The 18,315-nt window shown below is 47.6% G+C and overlaps 1 protein-coding gene across 1 annotated transcript in view; it reads left to right on the forward strand.

Annotated features, from left to right (window-relative positions):
• Window positions 1–11,099, forward strand: part of CFAP99 (cilia and flagella associated protein 99) — a 40,414-nt gene extending 29,315 nt beyond the window's left edge. Inside the window, exons 10-14 of the mRNA XM_015419963.1 lie at window positions 957–1,098; window positions 2,198–2,349; window positions 3,618–3,823; window positions 8,109–8,277; window positions 10,941–11,099. Coding sequence (XP_015275449.1) covers window positions 957–1,098; window positions 2,198–2,349; window positions 3,618–3,823; window positions 8,109–8,277; window positions 10,941–11,099 — 828 coding nt within the window. The remainder of the gene's footprint in view (window positions 1–956; window positions 1,099–2,197; window positions 2,350–3,617; window positions 3,824–8,108; window positions 8,278–10,940) is intronic.
• Window positions 11,100–18,315: the final 7,216 nt, after the last annotated feature.

The raw sequence follows: 18,315 nt of genomic DNA on the forward strand, positions 1-18,315 counted from the left end.
CAGGGCCCTCACTTTTGGGGCCAAACCAGATGATACATTTTTTAAAAGAATTGGACCTGACTCACTGTTCTCGAAGCCACGCAGCAGCCACAAAGAACTTTGGTTTAAAAATCAGGAAGAGCCTGATTCAGCTTGGAACTGCAGCGTGAGGGGAGGAAATCCTCTCGCCTTCCCCTCTGTGTAGTTTTCTCAAGCCCGGGTGCAAAAAGGGGGAAATAACTTGGGAAAACAGTGCAGGGCAGGGAATAACTTGGGAAATAAGCTTGGGAAAACAGTGCAGGGAAGAAGACAGGAGCCCCTCCCACCCCCACATCACAGTTCTGAGGAATCGGGCTCTCCATTTTTATAGGGTCATTCCCTGCAGCTGCCCTGTGGCTTCAGAGAGAGCGTTCCTGACTCTTAAAAAAAAAAGATACAGTTTCTAGTGTGCATTCTGTGGAAAGCAGTGCAGTGTGAATAGGCAGCCATCTGCACTGTGTATTCAGATGTGTTAAGTGTGGAGTGAGATATGCGTGGACGCCTGCTTCTGCACAAATGTCCTTGGTTCGATAACAAGGAAATGTGAGTGGAGAAGGAGGGTCAAAACAAGTACGAACTCTTTTCGAGAGCGCTAGGCAGACGCTTACATTTGGGGTTCTTCACACGGCTTTCATGAAACTCTTTCCAGGGTCTACAAGGAAAGCAGGGAGGGGCTACAACGAAAGAAACAAAAGAGCAGAATATACACTTGGATGGATTTACGTTTTGTCATATCGCGCAGTCTCATTTTTTACATGGAGTTCATTCATGTTTGGAAAATGAAAGGAAAATTAGTATCATCGTGTCCGGAATGCCTGTACAGTGTATTTGCCGTATCTAGTTTCTCTGCCCGTCTTAGACCGAGCAGAAATGATCTGCTTCCAAAACTGTCATCTGTGCTACTCTTCTTTATCAGTGTAATTTAATTTGGAGTTTAGGAAGCGAAAATGCGGCAACAATTAAAAGAAGTACGCCTTCAGGAAGAAATGGAAAAAAAGAAATTGGCGCAGCAGGTGGCAGAAGGACACAAAAACGCAAAGCAAGCGCTGACAAAACTCCAAAAATACAAGCATCAAATAGGTAATAGAGGATGAGATCTGTCAGTGTTGTGTAAAAGCCATTTGTCAGATTTTCAAAGCATTATTAAGGGGGGAAAGGAAAGGTGGGACAGAGAGAAATATTTAAATACCCTATGCGGTGTGTAAAAATCTCTTAATTAGTTACTCTAAGTGAAATCATGAAGAGAAAGTCTCCTGATAACTCTCATATATGTATACATCCCCAAACAGTTCTGTTAAGTTTCATCCAAACTCAGCTGCTGTCTTCTGATACCCTAAAGATTAAAAAGATTGTACTGCAGCATAAACTTTTGTAGACTCTTAAAGCTGCCATGCCACAAGGCGTTGGTTTATTTTTGCTGCAAAAGCTAACACTTCTGTCTCTCTGTAAATATCACTGAATTTCACGGGAATATGTGTAAAACTGGTGAGCAGGGGCCAAAATGTGATGAGAAGGGAGGCTCGTGTTCCAGTAATCAGAGTCTTTTCTGGGCCATTCCCGTGGCTTTTGTGAACAGCCATATGCTAATGATGTCACTGGAAAATAACTCTAGGACTAGAGGCCTCTTCACAGAATAGCTGGTACCCACCCCATCATACCAGTGGAATCCCTGAATATTCCCAGAACACAGGGGTTCACTTGTTCATATGGCTTTGTTTATTTAGAACATCTTTATTTTAAAGCTTGCATCCCATTCTGACTATCAAATATTCCCCGGGGAGCTCTAGGCGAGACCTGTAGATGAGTTTGTGGGCTTTTCGACACATCTTTCGTTGTTGATTTTGTTTCCATTTTCCACATGTGTTTTTTCTCCCTCTAGTGGTCACTTTGATATTTCATCGCTGTATCTCCAGCTTATTTACAAGCACGAAGCCAAAGATACAGCAGTGAAATATCAAAGAGGCCACCAGGGGGGCGCAAAAGACTGGCAGAAAAGGGAGGAAAGGCATGATTGAATACCGGCATACAAACAAGGAAATAACACATGCAGAAAAGCCCTTTTTGAGCAGGAGATCTCTCGTCACGGGCTCACAGTCATGCTGCCTTCCCGACTTGTTTCATTACCTGTTTATCTTTCCCGCTGCTGTTGAGTCGTTCACTTCCTCCTTTCATTTTACAGCTCAGGAAGTGTCTGAAGAAAGCCGGGTACTCCTCCTCCAGGTTTTAGAACGAGAAGAAGAACAATTCAAAAAAAGATGTGAACTGATTCAAGAAATAAGAGCCATGGAGTGTCTGCCATTCCGTAAGACCAAATTTGTTGATTTAACACAGGTGAGCGCCTAAAGATGACAATGTATGATGGGAGCATTTGTTACCTTTGCACCCCGGCCCTTCCTCCAAGGGGTCTCAGTGCAGTCTTTAATTTCACAGCAACCTTGAGGGGCAGGTTAGGATGTTCAGGTAGCGATGCCCTGGCAGCACTGTAATTGCTTGGGTGGGACATAACCACCAACCACAAGCCCCACCACTCCCCTGCCTCAGAGGCAAGATTTTCCCTCCGTTTTTCTTTCCCTTTTCTGACTGAGCCGCCCTAGTAATGTGTTTTCTTCTTTGCTGAAGAACAGCATCAGGGAGTGGTCTGATCCAGCAGGGCTCTTATGTTCTTATCGGGAAAGCCTCAGCCTCCATGCCATGTTGTTGGCTGTCCAGAGGAACTTGTTGGCCACTGTGTGAGATGGGATGCTGGACTAGATGGACCACTGGTCTGATCCAGCAGGGCTTTTCTGATGTTCTTATGAAGGCCTTGGCCTCTCTGCCCTGTCGTTGGCCATCCAGAGGAAGTGGTTGGCCAGTGTGTGGGACAGGATGCTGGACTAGATGGACCACTGATCTGATCCAGCAGGGCTCCTCTGATGTTCTCTAAATACAATAAAATCTTCTCTCTCTCTTAGGTTCTTATGCCTCTCAAACAGCACTAGTTGGCAACTGCATTGCGCCTTTCAAACAGCACTAGTTGGCAACTGCATTGCTAGTAGACATGTTGACTCCAGAGCAGGCAAAAACAGTGGAAGCCAGACATCAAGTAAAAAGGCTTTCGGGGGGGAAACACATAACCTAATAATGAAGAAACTAGACAATGGCTAGGGTTGCCAGCTCCTGGTTTTGAAATACGTGATTTGGGGATGGAGCCAGAGGAGGGCGGGGTTTGGTGAGGGGAGGAGCTTCAGTGGGATATAAGACCACCTTCCAAAGCGGCCATTTTCTCCAAGTGAACTGAGCTCCATCACCTGGAGATCAATTGTAATAGCGGGAGATCTCCAGCCACCACCTGGAGTTTGGCAACCCTGATAATGGCCCAAGTAGTGGAACCTGAAAAGAGTTACTCCTGACGCTACAGTTGGATCGGCTCTGCTTCTGCAGTCAGAGTTTCGTTGCCTTTTGGCAACTGCTGACCGTCACCCATGCTTTTGTCACCCACAGCAACTCCACATTCCAGGTTAAAACTCAAACTTTGCTTCTTGCCGAAGGCAAAAGGTTCCATCAGCTTGCGTGGGGCACTGTTGTTCACCCTTTACCTCCCTTCTCTCTGTCTCCGACAGACGGCCGACCACGGCTTCCTTGGTGAAATGTCGATTGTGGAACTGCAAGAGCGCCTGGCCTTACTGAAGGAGGCCCAGAAGAAAGCAGAAGAGGAGAAGAGGGATTCAATCGTACGTGAGAAGCGCAATAAGGAGCAGCTCCTCTTGGACAAACTGGAGCAGATCTCCCTGTTCAGAGAAGCATTCGGAAGAACGGCCGCACTGAAGTTAGTTTGGAGTGCTGCAAAATTTGTTAATACTGCATCATTCATTCCTTTGTTAGGTCAGGTTGTGCCTCCCGCTCACTCCATAGGCAGAGGGAGGACATCCTAGTTTGATTCCTGTTTGCTTGGCCAGGTAGGTTATACTTTATTGTAAGAGCTATAGAGGCAGTAACATCGTCACTGTTAGGAATGGCTACGTTCCTACAAGCATTATGGGTATTCGTATGCACCCCACCCCCACGCCAATCGGCCTGACTCCCGCGCACGGGAGAATGGGGCCCCAGGCCGTTAAAGCCAAAGCTGGGAATTGAAACTAATCCCACGGGTAATTGATGGGAAGACACTACACAGACAGCTTACAAGGTCAGAGATAATAAAGAAGGAAGGAATGCGGCAGCAGTTGGTACACAGGTCTAGCAGATGCACTCTTGCCCACAAACATCATGGCAGCATAGCTGACACCTAGCTCGACTAGACTCACAGTCCCTAGCTCATTGTCTCAGTTGGGCCTGAGTCTGCTCACCCTTCCTCTCAGGGTGAGGGTCTCTCCCAGCAGCAGCCTTCCCTCTGGCCCTGCTCTCTTGGAAGAAACAGCTCTCCTTCTGTACCAGCTCTTTTATTATAAGTCCCCTTTCTATTTGATGGGCTAAAACTGGAGCCAAAACCTCTCAGGGGCTTCTGGGAGTTGCAGGCCTGGCCTCCTCTCACTGCTACTCAGGCTCCCTGGGCCTGCTAGGACTTTGCTTGCACAGCCCAGATCATGACAGCCTCCATGGAAACCTCCCTCCTCTCCTCTTGGCATCGTGTTGAACCCACAATGCAACATGGCTGATAGCGTCTGCTATGCAAGATCCACATACGCACCTTAGATGTGGACTGAATACCACCGCACCTCTTCAGGACTGTGCCCGCAGGTTACCTGTACTCCTAGAAGGTATGCACGTGGCCCTGGAGAAAAGTAGACCAGTTGGACCTGTGTGAGGGGAGATGCTCCTGAGTCTACCACTGCAGGTAACAGCCACTGCAGGCCAAGCCAAGCCCTCCTAAGGTGTTGAGAGAACAAAATGGAAGAGGGGAGACTGGTGTTGTATAAGCTGTTTGGGGTCTCCGTTTTGAAGGAGAGAAAACACGGTTGCGCTTACCTGTAACTGTTGTTCATCGACGTCTTCTGTGCAGACAGACATTGGGACTGCGCTTGCCCAGGCTGGCCACGGAAATTTTTTTCCTAGCTTTAAAAACTCCTAGCAATGGGGCGGTCTGCCTTAGGAAGAACTGTGCATGCGTTCTTTTCCTGCCCAATCCATCACGTGGTTAGAGGCGGACCGCCTCATCCCCTCAGTTCCTGCTTAGCCGCTGTGAGCTCAATGAGACAACAGATACAGAATACATTTCCTTTTTTTTAAAGAGCTTACAGTGGGGCAGGAGGGAGGGGATGTGTGCCTGTGCAGAAGATGTCGATGAACAACAGTTACGGATAAGTGCAACCCTGTTTTCATCTTCTGTCTTGCTGTGCCGCCCCACATTGGGACCTTCGTGAGCTGTTTACCTGAGGAGGCGGGGTGAGGTAGTGGCCTTGCAGACGTTGGTCAATGGGACATTAGGATGAAAAGCGGCAGATGGGGGGGATGGAGTCCTCGGAGGAGCTGGCGTCAGTTCAGGCACAATTTGGGGCGTCCCGGTGTGGTCAGATTGCTTTGATTTGTTTACCATCAACAGAAGGTTTGTTCCGGTCCTTTAACTTATGATGCTTCTTGGAAGGTGGTTCAGAATGAGGTCTGGGTTGTTGAGATGGGCCCGGAGACGGTGATCTTGGGTGTGCTGCTCGGCTCCGAAAACAAAGCCACTGAGGCAGCCCATTCTGGTACTTTAGCACTGGGAGGAATATTCAAAATAGTTGGAATGGATCTCACGGAAGGAGGTCCAGAACTTTGAAGAATGTTCAGTGCCAGAGGTGGGTCTGAAACCGAGTTGCTAGGATTGGTGTTCGGTTTCGATGGAACCGAGGACAACACCTTCTTCCACAGAGCCACTTTAAGGCAGGAAGCCCGGTCAATACACGTCTTGTGTGTGAATTTTTGACAAATGCCACAAGTGCCAACATTATGCCCTTCTCCCAGGCAGAGCAAGCAATGTCCATGTTTGTCTGTGTGGGGCATTTTGGTGCCACACCTAGAACGTTTTATTAAAGAGGGCCTTGATCGCCATTGGAAGGGGACCCTGGACTCTGGTGTCGTCAGGTGACGAATGCCAAGAATTAAAGAAAGGAAAAATGCTTCCTAACGACTGGCCAGGACTGAACAGTCTGAGGTAACAATGAAAGTTACAATGCAGCGATGCTAGAGAACTGAGCCTGTCTTCGGGAAAGCAGACTATTAAATAAATAAATAAATAAATAATAACATCCACTTCTCAGGGCAGTGAAAAAGGAACTGAGGGAATGGGGGTGGTCTGCCTCTAACCACATGATGGATTCGGTGGGGAAAAAGAGCAAATGTGTGGTGTTTCTTCAGGCGGACTGCCCCTTCTCTAGGAGTTTTTAAAGCTAACAAAAATCTTCTGCGGCTGGCCTGCAGAAGTGCAGTCCCAGTGTGCAGCTGCACAGCAAGGGGTATAAATAAGAATAACAACAAGGTTCTGTACAGTTTATATAGCACTATCAACATGCACAGTGCTTTGCACACTAACGATGACCATAAGTCCCTACCCCAGGAGCCTTACATTCCACAGCTTGCTGCAGGAGATGTCAAAGAAGGAGGGGAGTTGGGTGAGGACAGCAATGGAGGCTGCAAATAAAGTTCCAGGATATCTGTGAGTCAAAATCACTCAGAGTATCAGGCTGTGAGGCATGACCGCCCCACCAAACCACAGGACCTGTATTGTTGCTCGATTTCTAGAGGCTGCAGAGGCGTGTCGAGAGGAGGTGTTTTTAGACATGGGTTTTATTAAAGTTTTTCGGTTTTATTGTTCAAGACCTTGGGAAAGAAGAGGACCTGTATTTATGGGTGACCATACAGGGCAAGACTCCCCCAGACAGGAAGGCAAAGAGAAAGAAGCATGGACTATAAGCTCTAAGGACAGTGAAGCGGAGCAGAGACCTATGGGGCAGCAAACTTCCCTTGAAACTCTCTCCTGACCGATCAGGCCTAGCCAGCCATTTTATCTGGAGACCTTCCTTTATCTGGAGACCCTCCAGTCTGGTGTCGTGGTTAAGTGCGCAGACTCTAATCTGGGAGAACCTGTTTTGATTGCCCACTCCTCCACTTGCACCTGCTGATGTGACCTTGGGCAAGCCATAGTTCTGTCAGAGCTGTCCTTGAAAAGAGCCATTTCTGTCAGAGCTCTCTCAGCCCCATCCACCTCACAGAAGGTGTCTGTTGTGGGAAGGGGGAGGGAGATTGTAAGCCGCTCTGAGACCCCAAGTGAAAGACGGGGTATAAATCCAATCTCCTCCTCCTCCTCTTCTCCTTCTCCACCAAAAGGCCCAGCTAGCTATTTAAGAACACAGACCTAAAGCGAGGGAGAGGAACCTCATGATAACCGTGTGTTGGATCCCCAAGCATCGAGAATAGAACACAGACCTAAAGCGAGGGAGAGGAACCTTATGATAAGCGTGTACTCCTTTGTTTGGCTGTGGAACCTGACACTTGGGCATTTGGTTTCTTTTCTGTTCACCCATATCAGGCTGACCTCCTGTACGAATAAACCCTTTATTTGTTGTTCACTCTGCCTGGTCCTCCGGCCTATTATTCAGCAAAAAAAGGGAGGTCTGAAGGTCTTGGGAGGGTGCTCTGGGCCTTTTCAAAGGATCCTAGAACCAGAGTGCTGGCAGCGTCACATGACACCCCACCTGAGCCGTGACAGAGGCCTATAGGAGTTCCGTCCTGTGGTTATAAAGCTGTAACTACATATGCTGGAGAGTGCAGATGAAAATGTGTGGTGGGCTGCTCCATCCTGTTGAATATATCTTTATGAAAAATTTTAAACCCCCGTTTTCCTCGTGGTTCAAGGTGGCTTACAAGAATAGTTAAAAAAAACATTTCCAGTTAAAACTAGAATTAAAGTAACACACCTCCATATAGGAATATATTCATTACCAGAATTAACTCCTCATGTGGTTTTTATTTTAATAAATAAAGTTTTCTTAAAAACCAGTGGAATTTAAAGTGCTTAAATCTGGCTTGTCCATGCTCTTTTCTGCTTAAATTATTGCAGTTGATGAGTCAGTGATTTCATACATTTCCCCTCTGAACTGATTTGGGTTTTTTTCCCCTTCTTCCTTACATTGCAGACAGGAGGAAAAGAAAATTAAGCCTCAGTTGAGTGAAGGCTTTCTGAAAGATGAGCGAGTTTTGGATCTACAGAAAAAGATTGCCGAAAAATCTATGGAACGTAAAATGCAGACGCAGAACTTCAAGAGTGTATCCACGAAGTACAACGAAAGGCCAAAGTCACTGAAAGTAAGAAAGATAATGTTTTCTATTGTTTTAGACTACAATCCGGTATACAATTAGCCATGCTTAAGCCTGTTAATTTCAGTGTCTCAACACTCTGTTGGGTTTAATCCCCGGGATGAATTCTGACATGATTAACTGCGCTTTCATTAAGCTCTTCTTTACTGTGAGTACCTAAAGCCAGCTGACCAAATGGATTGTGGTTTGCTGAAGGGCACTAAGCGGCAGTTCTGAACTGTAGTCTGTCCCTGGCTTACTAACTGGAGTCAGTCTTCGATACGGTTTCCCATCATAGCCAGATTCAGAAGTCCCACTTTTCCCAGTAGTGCTGCCCATCTCAGCCGCCTCATACAGACCAGGGGTCCCCAACACGGTGCTCGTGGGGGCGGTGGCATCCCCCTACAGCTTTTTTTGGTGCCTGCCAAGGTGTTCTTTAAAAGCAGACGGGGCCAGGCAGGGCTTGTTCCCCGCAGGGTTTCCAGTTGGCCATTGGAGAGCAAGACCGTCTGAGCAGCTAAAAATAACCTGGCATGGCATGGCTGAAGACAAGCTGTATGCACGCGAGAAAATACTTTTAAAGATAGTGTCATGGGTCCAGATCCGGCTGAGGCTGACTTTTCATCAGATGAGGAAGAGGCAGGGAGCAACCCAGCCTCCTCTAGAGACATCCCAGAGAAAGAACCCTTAGCAGTACCCGAGGAGGAAGAGTCCCCAGCAGCTGCGCAAGAGGTGCAGCCAGAAGGAGAGACCATACCTGAGCCAGGGCCAGCAGCACCGCCAGCTGCAGACCCCCCGAGGCCAGACTCCCCAAGGCCTAGTTTCCCTGAGTGCCCCAGACGTAGGGCACAGATGAGGCTGACTGTGCAGGAACGAAGAAGAAGTGCCAGGCTGTAGCTCCAGCAACGTCAACGAGAGGAGTTGTAAGCCTCTGCAGACTCAACTCCAAAGGGAGGAGCTGTTTAGAACCCCTTGGTGCACCTGCTCCAGCGCGGCAACAACTCTGCAAAATCACACCTGCTTCTGAGTGTGCAGTAGTCACTCCTTGCTTCTGGAAACCTGCATTCTTGAAACAACTTCACAGCTATCAGACCTTCGGCTTTCTCACTGACCTTGATTCCGGTGCGTGTCTTCAGCTTCTAGTTCATCACCTCGGTGGCTACCAGCCAAGTCAGCACAGATATGCTTGTTGTAAATGGCGTCCTGTCAAGCAGAGCATCTGCCTGAGATGTTGAAGAGTTACTGTTATGTTTAACATCACTCCCTGATACACTTATTTATTTATTTATTTAGATTTATATCCTGCCCTTCCCACGAGTAGGCTCAGAGCGGATGACAATAATAAATCACAACCAACAGAGGATTAAAAGTCGATCTTAAGCAATACAACAGTTAAAAGACAGGCATAGAAGCAATTAAATATTCAGCAATTAAATATTTCCATATCCATCTGTTCTGACTCTCCGCATCTGCTGTAGATAACGCTGACATACCACAGTATTTCACTACAACAGTTTCTATTGATACACTATATATATAAAACCATTGAGAAATCAGTGATCAAATATTTCATGCTAAGATATGTTACCTATTCGGAGAAATTAAGATAATTTCCATTGTTATGCATCTTAACCATGGGCCTATCCAGGTTAGTATGGACCAGAAGCCGCTAGTCTTTGCAGGTACTGTGATGACATAAATCCATCCATAATAGGGACACCAAGGGAGACCAAAAATCCTTCCTGATTCCCAGAGGTGCTCCGTGAACCCCTGATATGAAATCAGTGTCCCGGTCCGGTGGCCGCGGGACGTAGACCCCACCCCCCAGAGATGCCCCAACCGCCCGACTCACCCGGGAACCAGCAAAGGAGCAGAGCAACCGTGACGCCATGGCAACCGATGGAGCCGCAGCCCGGCTCCTCAGCACAGGAAGCCCCAGGAGAGACAACCTTTGGCGACCCAGAGAGTTGCAGTAGCGTCAGCGGAGCACGGCCCCTGGAGCGTGCACCCCGGAACCTCGCCCCAGCGAGCAGCAGTGCGGATGTTGCGGAGGGAGAGCTGAGGGTGGACACGGTGAGGAGCCCAGGCAGCGGTGGTGCGGCCGCTGGGCCGACAGGGCCGGTACACTTGCAACCACGCCCGGAACGCCCAGGCAGCGTCTGAGCTTATCACCGGGGGCGGGACCAGACTGGGAGTAGAGGGGGCGGGAAACACGGGCGGTGCTGGGAGTGGAGAAGGGGGAATAAAAGGAGAGAGATGCAGAGGGGCCGGGGAGAAGAAACGTGCGACGGAACTGATCTGAGAGAAACGGAGGGGGGGGGAGAACGAGAGGTGTCCTGCGCACGCCAGCGGAGGGACTTAAGGGGTGACGTTAACCCTGTCCCCCGCCTATCTGAGGCCCCACAGCAAACTCCTCCTTAATGAACTCCCTCCAACTCCCAGGACCATCTGCCCTGGTGGGAAGCCAGACGCCACGGCCACGGGCAGGTCAGCTCCCGGGCCACAGACGGAACCTGACAATCAGTAAGTTATTTTGTTCCTAGTGAGCCTATTCCACCGCTTTGTCCATTTTCGCAACCAGAGCGACCCCTTCACTGGTGTATGAGACGGTCACAGAATTTTACTGAATGTTTTGAATTAGTCCTGGGATGGTCTGTGTTTTGCTTCTACAGAAACCTCTGCAAGAAGATTACTGGGAGAAGTTGGAAGGAAGTCGGCAGCAGCGGTTTAAGATGCTTCAGCAAGATTTCATGTCAAGAGAAGTTGCTGAAAAAACAATGTCTCGTGAGGCCGGGAGAGCTGGAACCACGGCTTGTATATTGCGTTCTTAAGACAGACAAAACTACTTCTAGACACCTTTCTGTTGACGTGACATGGCAATAACACAGGATCAGCCTTTCAACTCCGTTTCTGGGGTGGCCTATAGAGATACTAGAAGGTAGGTTTTAAAATCGAATACTACATTCCACTGAACTAATCGGCAGCTGATCGTGTTTCACACCAGTCCACGCTTTGTTACCTCATCAGAGCCATTAAGCCTTAACTTTATGTTCTGTGAAGGACGTAATAAAAATGGGAAACGTACAAATGTTGATATGCATGCTGTTGTTTTTTAAAGGGGTTTTCCGGAAGCCCTTGCCCCCTCAGTTATGCTGCACTGAAGGAATTTCTAGTTTGTTTATAGAATCATAGAGTTGGGAGGGACCTCCAGGGTCATCTAGTCCAACCCCCTGCACAATGCAGGAAATTCACAAATACCTCCCCTGCACACACTCCCAGTGACTGCTGTTCCATACCCAGATGACAAAAAACCTCCAGGATCTCCAGCCAAACTGGCCTGGAGAAAAATCGCCTCCTGACCACGAAGTGGTGACCAGCATTTCCCTGGGTGTGTAAAGAAAGGGCCACATGAACTAAGGCACTGAGGCACCCTAACCCTTCCTGCCCTCCCTCTCATGATCTGCCTGAGTTCACAGGATCCGCATGGCTGTCAGAGGGCCACCTAGCCTCCATTTGAGAACCTCCAAAGAAGGAGAGCCCACCACCTCCCGAGGAAGCCTGTTCCACCAAGGAACCGCTCTGTCAGGAAGTTCTTCCTAATGTTTAGCTGAGAACTTTTGCTTCAAATTCTGATTCAAATATTGCTTCAAATTCTATGAAATTAGTATTGTTTCAAATTCCATATCGCTTCAGATTCTGTGAAATTCATTCTGTGCGAAACGTAAAATTGGTTTTTGAAACTCCACGGTTAACATGTGGATATGGTCACAGTGTGCAGTATGATGAACGGGAGAGTGACTTAAGCGTCAGCGGAAACATAAATGATGGGAAAACCTTTGAAAGGCTTTCGCCAGACCTTATGGGTTCTTTTGGATGCAGGAGGAAGCGATGCATGGTGGCACACGAGAAATCCCTGTATTTGTTTAAGTCCACAGTACTCCTACACTGGCTGTAGCATAGCCAGCAAGGCTCGCAAAAGCTCAGCTGGAAACACACGACCCCTACGCTGTCTTTGCTTTGCAGAGTTCCATGTAAGCCTCACTGCTCGTACACTGACCTCCTTCACCACGTTTCACACTTTGGCCCTCCACAGCCTCCGTTAATGCAGATTATAGACTAACTTTTCCCCCCAGAGGTCATCATTATCTAGCCAACTCTTCCCTACAGGTTTTTGCCAGTGTCTCATAATTTCCACAGAAATGGGAATTACAGAAGGTAATAGAATCACACAGATGCCTGCCTGGTTGAATAAACGGAAGCAGAGAGTAGGAAACGATGGAGAGTTCTCACAATGGAAGGAAATAAGCAGCAGGGTCCCACAAGGACCGGTATTGGGGCCGGTGCTATTTAATTTATTCATCAGTGATCTGGAATGCATATAGTGATCATCACCTTATACATCAGAGGTGTCGAACTTATTTGTTAAATGGGCCAGATCTGACATAAACGTGACTTTGTCAGGCCGGACCATGTGTGCCATAAAACATAATGCCAGGTGGCCAAACTGCGGCTCGGGAGCCACACGCGGCTCTTTCACACACATTGTGTGGCTCCCAGCAGAGCAACTGGGGAAGTCTTCCCTTCCCCAGCCAGAAGGCAACTTTAAATGCATTCTCAAAGCGCCCCCCCCAGCCTACAAATATCATTGGACAAATAAATATCATCAATATCTATTTTACCCCTTTTATTTTTATTTTTGGCAGTCTCATTTAATGTTAATAAAAAGCAAATTTGCATATTTTTCAATCAAACATCTCTGCAATATTTGTTCATGTCATGTGGCTCTCAAACATCTGATGTTTATTCTGTGTGGCTCTTACGTTAAGCAAGATTGGCCACCCCTGTGCTGCATGGGGGAGAGTATAAATATGGCGACAGCACCGGTCACCAGGATCATCTGCACACACACCGGTGCAAATGCTGATCCCTGTGGCCATCCGGGACAGCATCCTTGGAGCTGCAGATGGAGCAGAGGGGTGTGCAGTCTCAAGCCTTGGAACCCCCGAGCCAACAGGAATGCAGCCGCAGTGGCTCCCGACTTACCACTGAGGCTTCCACTGAAGCAAAAGGCTTCCGCTTGACTGCTGGAGATGAGGCGGTTCCACCGTGCTGAAGCCAGAATGGGAGAGGCTCTGCCCACTCCCCCCCCCCCCGGGCAGCCTCCTGTTCCTTCCCTCGCACCAGTTGCTGGCAGGCTGGATAAGAGCTCTGGACAAGGCAGTTTCGGCCCCCGGGCCTTTGTTTGACACCCGTTATACATCCTACCCGCCAAAATAATGTCATGGATGTATTTAGTTCCTTCCTTCCATGTCTCAGTATTTGGATTAGTCCAAACGCCACTAAAGATCTAGTTAAATGAGCCCATTAAAGCACTCGAATTTTCCAAATCTTAACCTACCTTGTCGAAGTGCTTTATTTTCATCTGTACGACTTATAGGGTGCGTTCAGATGGGGCGTTTCAGCCGGCATAAATTGTACCAGTTGGAACCGTTGCAGTTTATGCCGGCTGAAACACAATCACACTTACCTCCTGTCTGCGGAGCCCATCACTGTATGCCCGTTCACACACAGCGGGCGTCGGCGGTTTTTTTTTTTAACTTAGTTTGCGCATGCGCATAGGCAGCCATCCACAGAATGGCGATCTTCGCGCATGCGCAAAACACCCTGTCCAGAAAAGCATGCCCTGAAGAGAGGACTTCCTTTAAAGTTTAAAGAGCAAACTGGCCTCCCTGAGGTCGCGGACTCCTCTAAAACGTTAAACTAAGGACCTTTTCTTTCTTTTTTTAAACAAACGCCGGCACAAAGCTTCGCCCAAGCGCATATCGCCGACCTAAAAAAAAAATGGTGGGCGAAAATCGGAAGCCTTGGGCTTCCGAACAGAAGTGGCTCTACAACAGTGGAGAGCGATCAGACGGGAGGGAAGTAAAGTGATTACAACCGTTGCACTCTGGATACCACCACTTGGGGACCTAGTGGCAGAATACAACGGTTTAAAGCTCTTTGCAACGGTTAGGGACGGAAGGCAGATGTTCGCCGTGTGAATGTCAGTAAGTACACTGATTCCAAATGGCACCTATACCGTTGTAAATGCCCTGTCTGAACGCACCCATAGAATCATAGAATGTTAGAGTTGGAAAGGACCTTGCAGGTCATCTTGTCCAACCCCCCTGCACTCTGCAGCATAGCCGAAAGATAGCCCTGCAACATACCCGAAAGATGGTCGTCCAGCCTCCGCTTGAAAACGTCCAGCAAAGGAGCATCCACCACCTCCCGAGGCAGTCTGTTCCACTGCTCAACCAGTCTGACAGTTAGGAAGTTTCTCCTGATATTTAGCTGGTAACGACTCCCTTGTAACTTCCACCCATCAGATCTAGTCTTGCAACCCCGAGCCTTCTCTTTCCCAGGCTAAACAGACCCAACTTAATGATTTCTATGCTTCATAACGGGAGCTATCAGTTTCCCTTTTCACCAGCTAACACCCTTGCAAGTAAATGTTTTAACATTTATCTACCTTTAATGTCAACATGCTTTCCATGCCCATCCATAAAGGAACTTTTGGAAATTAACTATGATACCATAATTAAGCTTTTTTGAAAAATTAATCCTTTCATGGAAGCGAGCCCCACTGAATAAAATGGGACTTTGAGCAGGTCTGCTGAGGGTTGCTCCCATAGTGTGTTTCCATCCCACCCTTCCTCCAGTTCAGGATGACACAGCAGCATTGGGGAGAGGGGGACACGTAACATCCACATCCCACCTTGGCTACCTGTAAGCAGGTCAACCCAGATTTTCACCAATCTGACACCACCTTCCCTTTTGCACACTAGGAGGTGATCTCAGAAAGGGGCGGTGTTTCAGGAAAGCCTTGTTACACCAAATGCTTTATCTACAGCAGAGGCTAACTATATTTTAACATGACTGCTGGCCAACTATACCAAGGTTTTGTCTATCGATAGAGATCCAGTAATGGAGACCACACAGGTGTTTTTCCAAAACAAAATAGTCTTTTTACGGAAGGATTTCGAGTTCACACATACAAAATAATCAGTCTCTCGGTTTCACCTACATTCAAGGTTGCTTTAGAGTTACAGAAAGAAATCAAAATAGATTATCAGTTACTTGGAGCTAGGTAGGTATATTTTGACTTATACTCGCCTGTTTCCAGAAGTCTTGTCTGTTGCAATGGAAGAATAAGGGATAAAAGAATTCCTCGGGATTTTAGCTAACTCACACCTGATAGAACCTGCTAACAAGATGTGGACCTCATTAGCTGCAGTCCAAGAGATTTTAAAGTAGACAAAGGATTGTGGTATAGGAAGCTGGGCTTAAGAGGTGGTAAAAGAAGACGGAGGTCGTAGAGAAAGGGTGGTTAGCAAAGACCTAGGGTTTGGGTCTTTACTTTTATAGTGGAACCTCCAGGTGGGTGGCACCTTGCCAAGCTGTAGTCCCACCTACTCACAAGTCCATCCCATGAACTACCTGATTGGTGAATGTAGAAAGGGGCTGGTGTTCCTATGGGTTGGGCCAATATTTGAAATACTATCCTCTATCTCATGGAATACCATTTGGCTAGGTGCGAATTCTCTTCTTCCTGCCTCTCCTTTGAAGTACAAATGAATCTTGGCTTTCCCGGGCCAGTTTGGTACCGTCAACAGGAAACTGCTATACAGATGCAGATCAAGTCCATGCTCTAATGGGGGATCTTCTTCTCCGAGTTGTCGTTTTCTGCTAACAATGGCTAACATGTGCTTCTCCTTCCCATGATGCACTCTGAGCTGAATGTGTGCAAGCTACATTAACATAAAATCCAGGCAAGTGTTTTCCTATGTGAATTCTGCCTCACAGTAGGTAATTCAAACAGCTTTCTCTAGGCTCATGGTCTAGGCACACAGTCTCTAGGCACACAGTCCATGTGTGTGTGTGTGTAGCAGATATAAATTCATAAATGAGTCCATTTCTCAACAGCCTTAGGGACCTTCAGTAGAAGTAATCCTCAGTGCCTCCTTTGATGAGGATTTTGAAAGGACACCCCATGTTTTATTAGTCCAAAAGGGGAACTCCTTGCCCCTGAGAGCCCCAAGAAATATGGGCCCTACACCAGGAACCTCTTTGCCAGAAGTGACAAGCTGAAATAGCAGGCAGGGAGATGAGCTGAAGACTGCAAGTTAGCCACGACAGTTCTCTATACTCTTGGCTGTTTTGCCATTGTGGATGTCTACCATACCTACTGTGTATGTGTAAGACTTGCCCAGCTGTCTTTCTCCTACAAACAACCACTTCAGACTTTTTCGACCTTGCAGACATTAGAAAGGTAGAGGTAGGAGCCCCTGCCGTTCTCACACAAGCATACAACTTCCCTTCTGAGAGGTGGCCTACTGAATGACCTGGGAACACCTGTCCAATTAAACCCATGAGAGTAACATGGAACCGACCAAAGGTGCATCTTGGATTCAGGACAGCCGGGGTGGGTAAAAACAAGGGAAACGGGAGGGGGGAAAGTTAAAAACATAAGGACACGAGAAAGCCTACAAACCAGGTTGAACTTTAATTCAAATGTTTTATAAATTAGAGGGGGGGGCCTTCCACCCAATGCTCCCTCTAAGCTGCGGGGTCTTATCAACAAAAATTCTACTTTGTGAGCTACTGGCATTAAAGTTGTGGGCGAGCCATCTGGCTGCTGCATAAATCAGTTTGCTCTGGAGCCGTCCTTCCCGAGCTCAGACAAAAATTCTGTGAGCTGGAGGCTAAAAAATTCTGAGCAAGCTCACACTAGCTCAGCTTAGAGGGAACACTGGCCCCACCCACCCTGAGGAGATTATGTTAAATCCTGGTGGATTCAGTTCAGAGTTTAGGGATAGTTAACCAGCAGGGTGAGAGGTCTCTTTCTTTAGATCCTGCTTTTATGGCTGATTGGCATGTGAAGTTGCTTAACATGTAGGCTTGGCAGAGAGAGCGGCTGGCCCATTGTAGCCCACCTTGAGTCCCATCCTGGAGGAACAGCATTTCTAGTCCTACTAAAAAACTGGACAGTCCAGTGGACTGTAGAACTCCCGAGAGTCATGAGGAAAGACCACTGAGCCAAACCTGTATTAGAACCACAACAAATTTGTATATGCAAGCTGAACGCTCATCTTCCTCCAATCAAGGCATCTGTCCAGACAGACAGACGGATCTTAGTGGTGTGGCCAAGAGAGCCATACAAGTCAGGCATGTTGCAACCTCATTTTGAGCACTGTGTACAGTTCTGGTCACCACACCTCAGAAAGGATATTATAGCATTGGAGAAAGTGGAGAAAAGGGCAACTAGAATGATAAAAGGGTTGGAACACTTTCCCTGTGAAGAAAGGTTAAAGCGCTTGGGGCTCTTTAGCTTGGAGAAACGACAGCTGAGGGGTAACGTGATCGAGGTTTATAAGATTATGTATGGGATACAGCAGATAGAGAAAGAAGTACTTTTCTCCCTTTCTCACAATACAAAAACTCATGGGCACTCAATGAAATTGCTGAGCAGTTGGGTTAGAACAGATAAAAGGAAGTCCTTCTTCACCCAAATAGTGATCAACGAATGGAATTCACTGCCACAGGACGCGGTGGCAGCTACAAGCATGGACAGCTTCAAGAGGGAATTAGATAAGCATATAGAGCAGAGGTCCATCAGTGGCTATTAGCCACAAGGTATAGATAGGAAGTCTCAGGCTGGGGTAAGTGATGCTCTGTATTCTGGTGCTTGGGGGGGAGGCAAGAGTGGGAGGGCTTCTAGTGTTATGGTCCCACTGCTGGACCTCCTGAGGGGACCTGGTCTTTTTGGCCACTGTGTGACAGTGTTGGACTGGATGGGCCTTTGGCCTGATCCAACATTGGCTACTCTTACGTTCTTATGTTCAGAGACTCTTTTGCCAAACCAAATGGTATTTGGTCTCAGAAGGAGTCTGTCTCCTTTCGTAGGAAAACCTGCTGCCATTTCTTCTGGACAGAACTGCAGCTGCCCTTTATCTTAGACAAAAGGCCGAGAAGCAACAGACACAAAAGAGCAAAAAATGATGAAGT

The sequence above is a fragment of the Gekko japonicus genome, unplaced genomic scaffold, assembly GCF_001447785.1.
Source record: "Gekko japonicus isolate JY-2015 unplaced genomic scaffold, Gekko_japonicus_V1.1 scaffold4343, whole genome shotgun sequence".
NCBI classification, from domain to species: Eukaryota; Metazoa; Chordata; class Lepidosauria; order Squamata; family Gekkonidae; genus Gekko; species Gekko japonicus.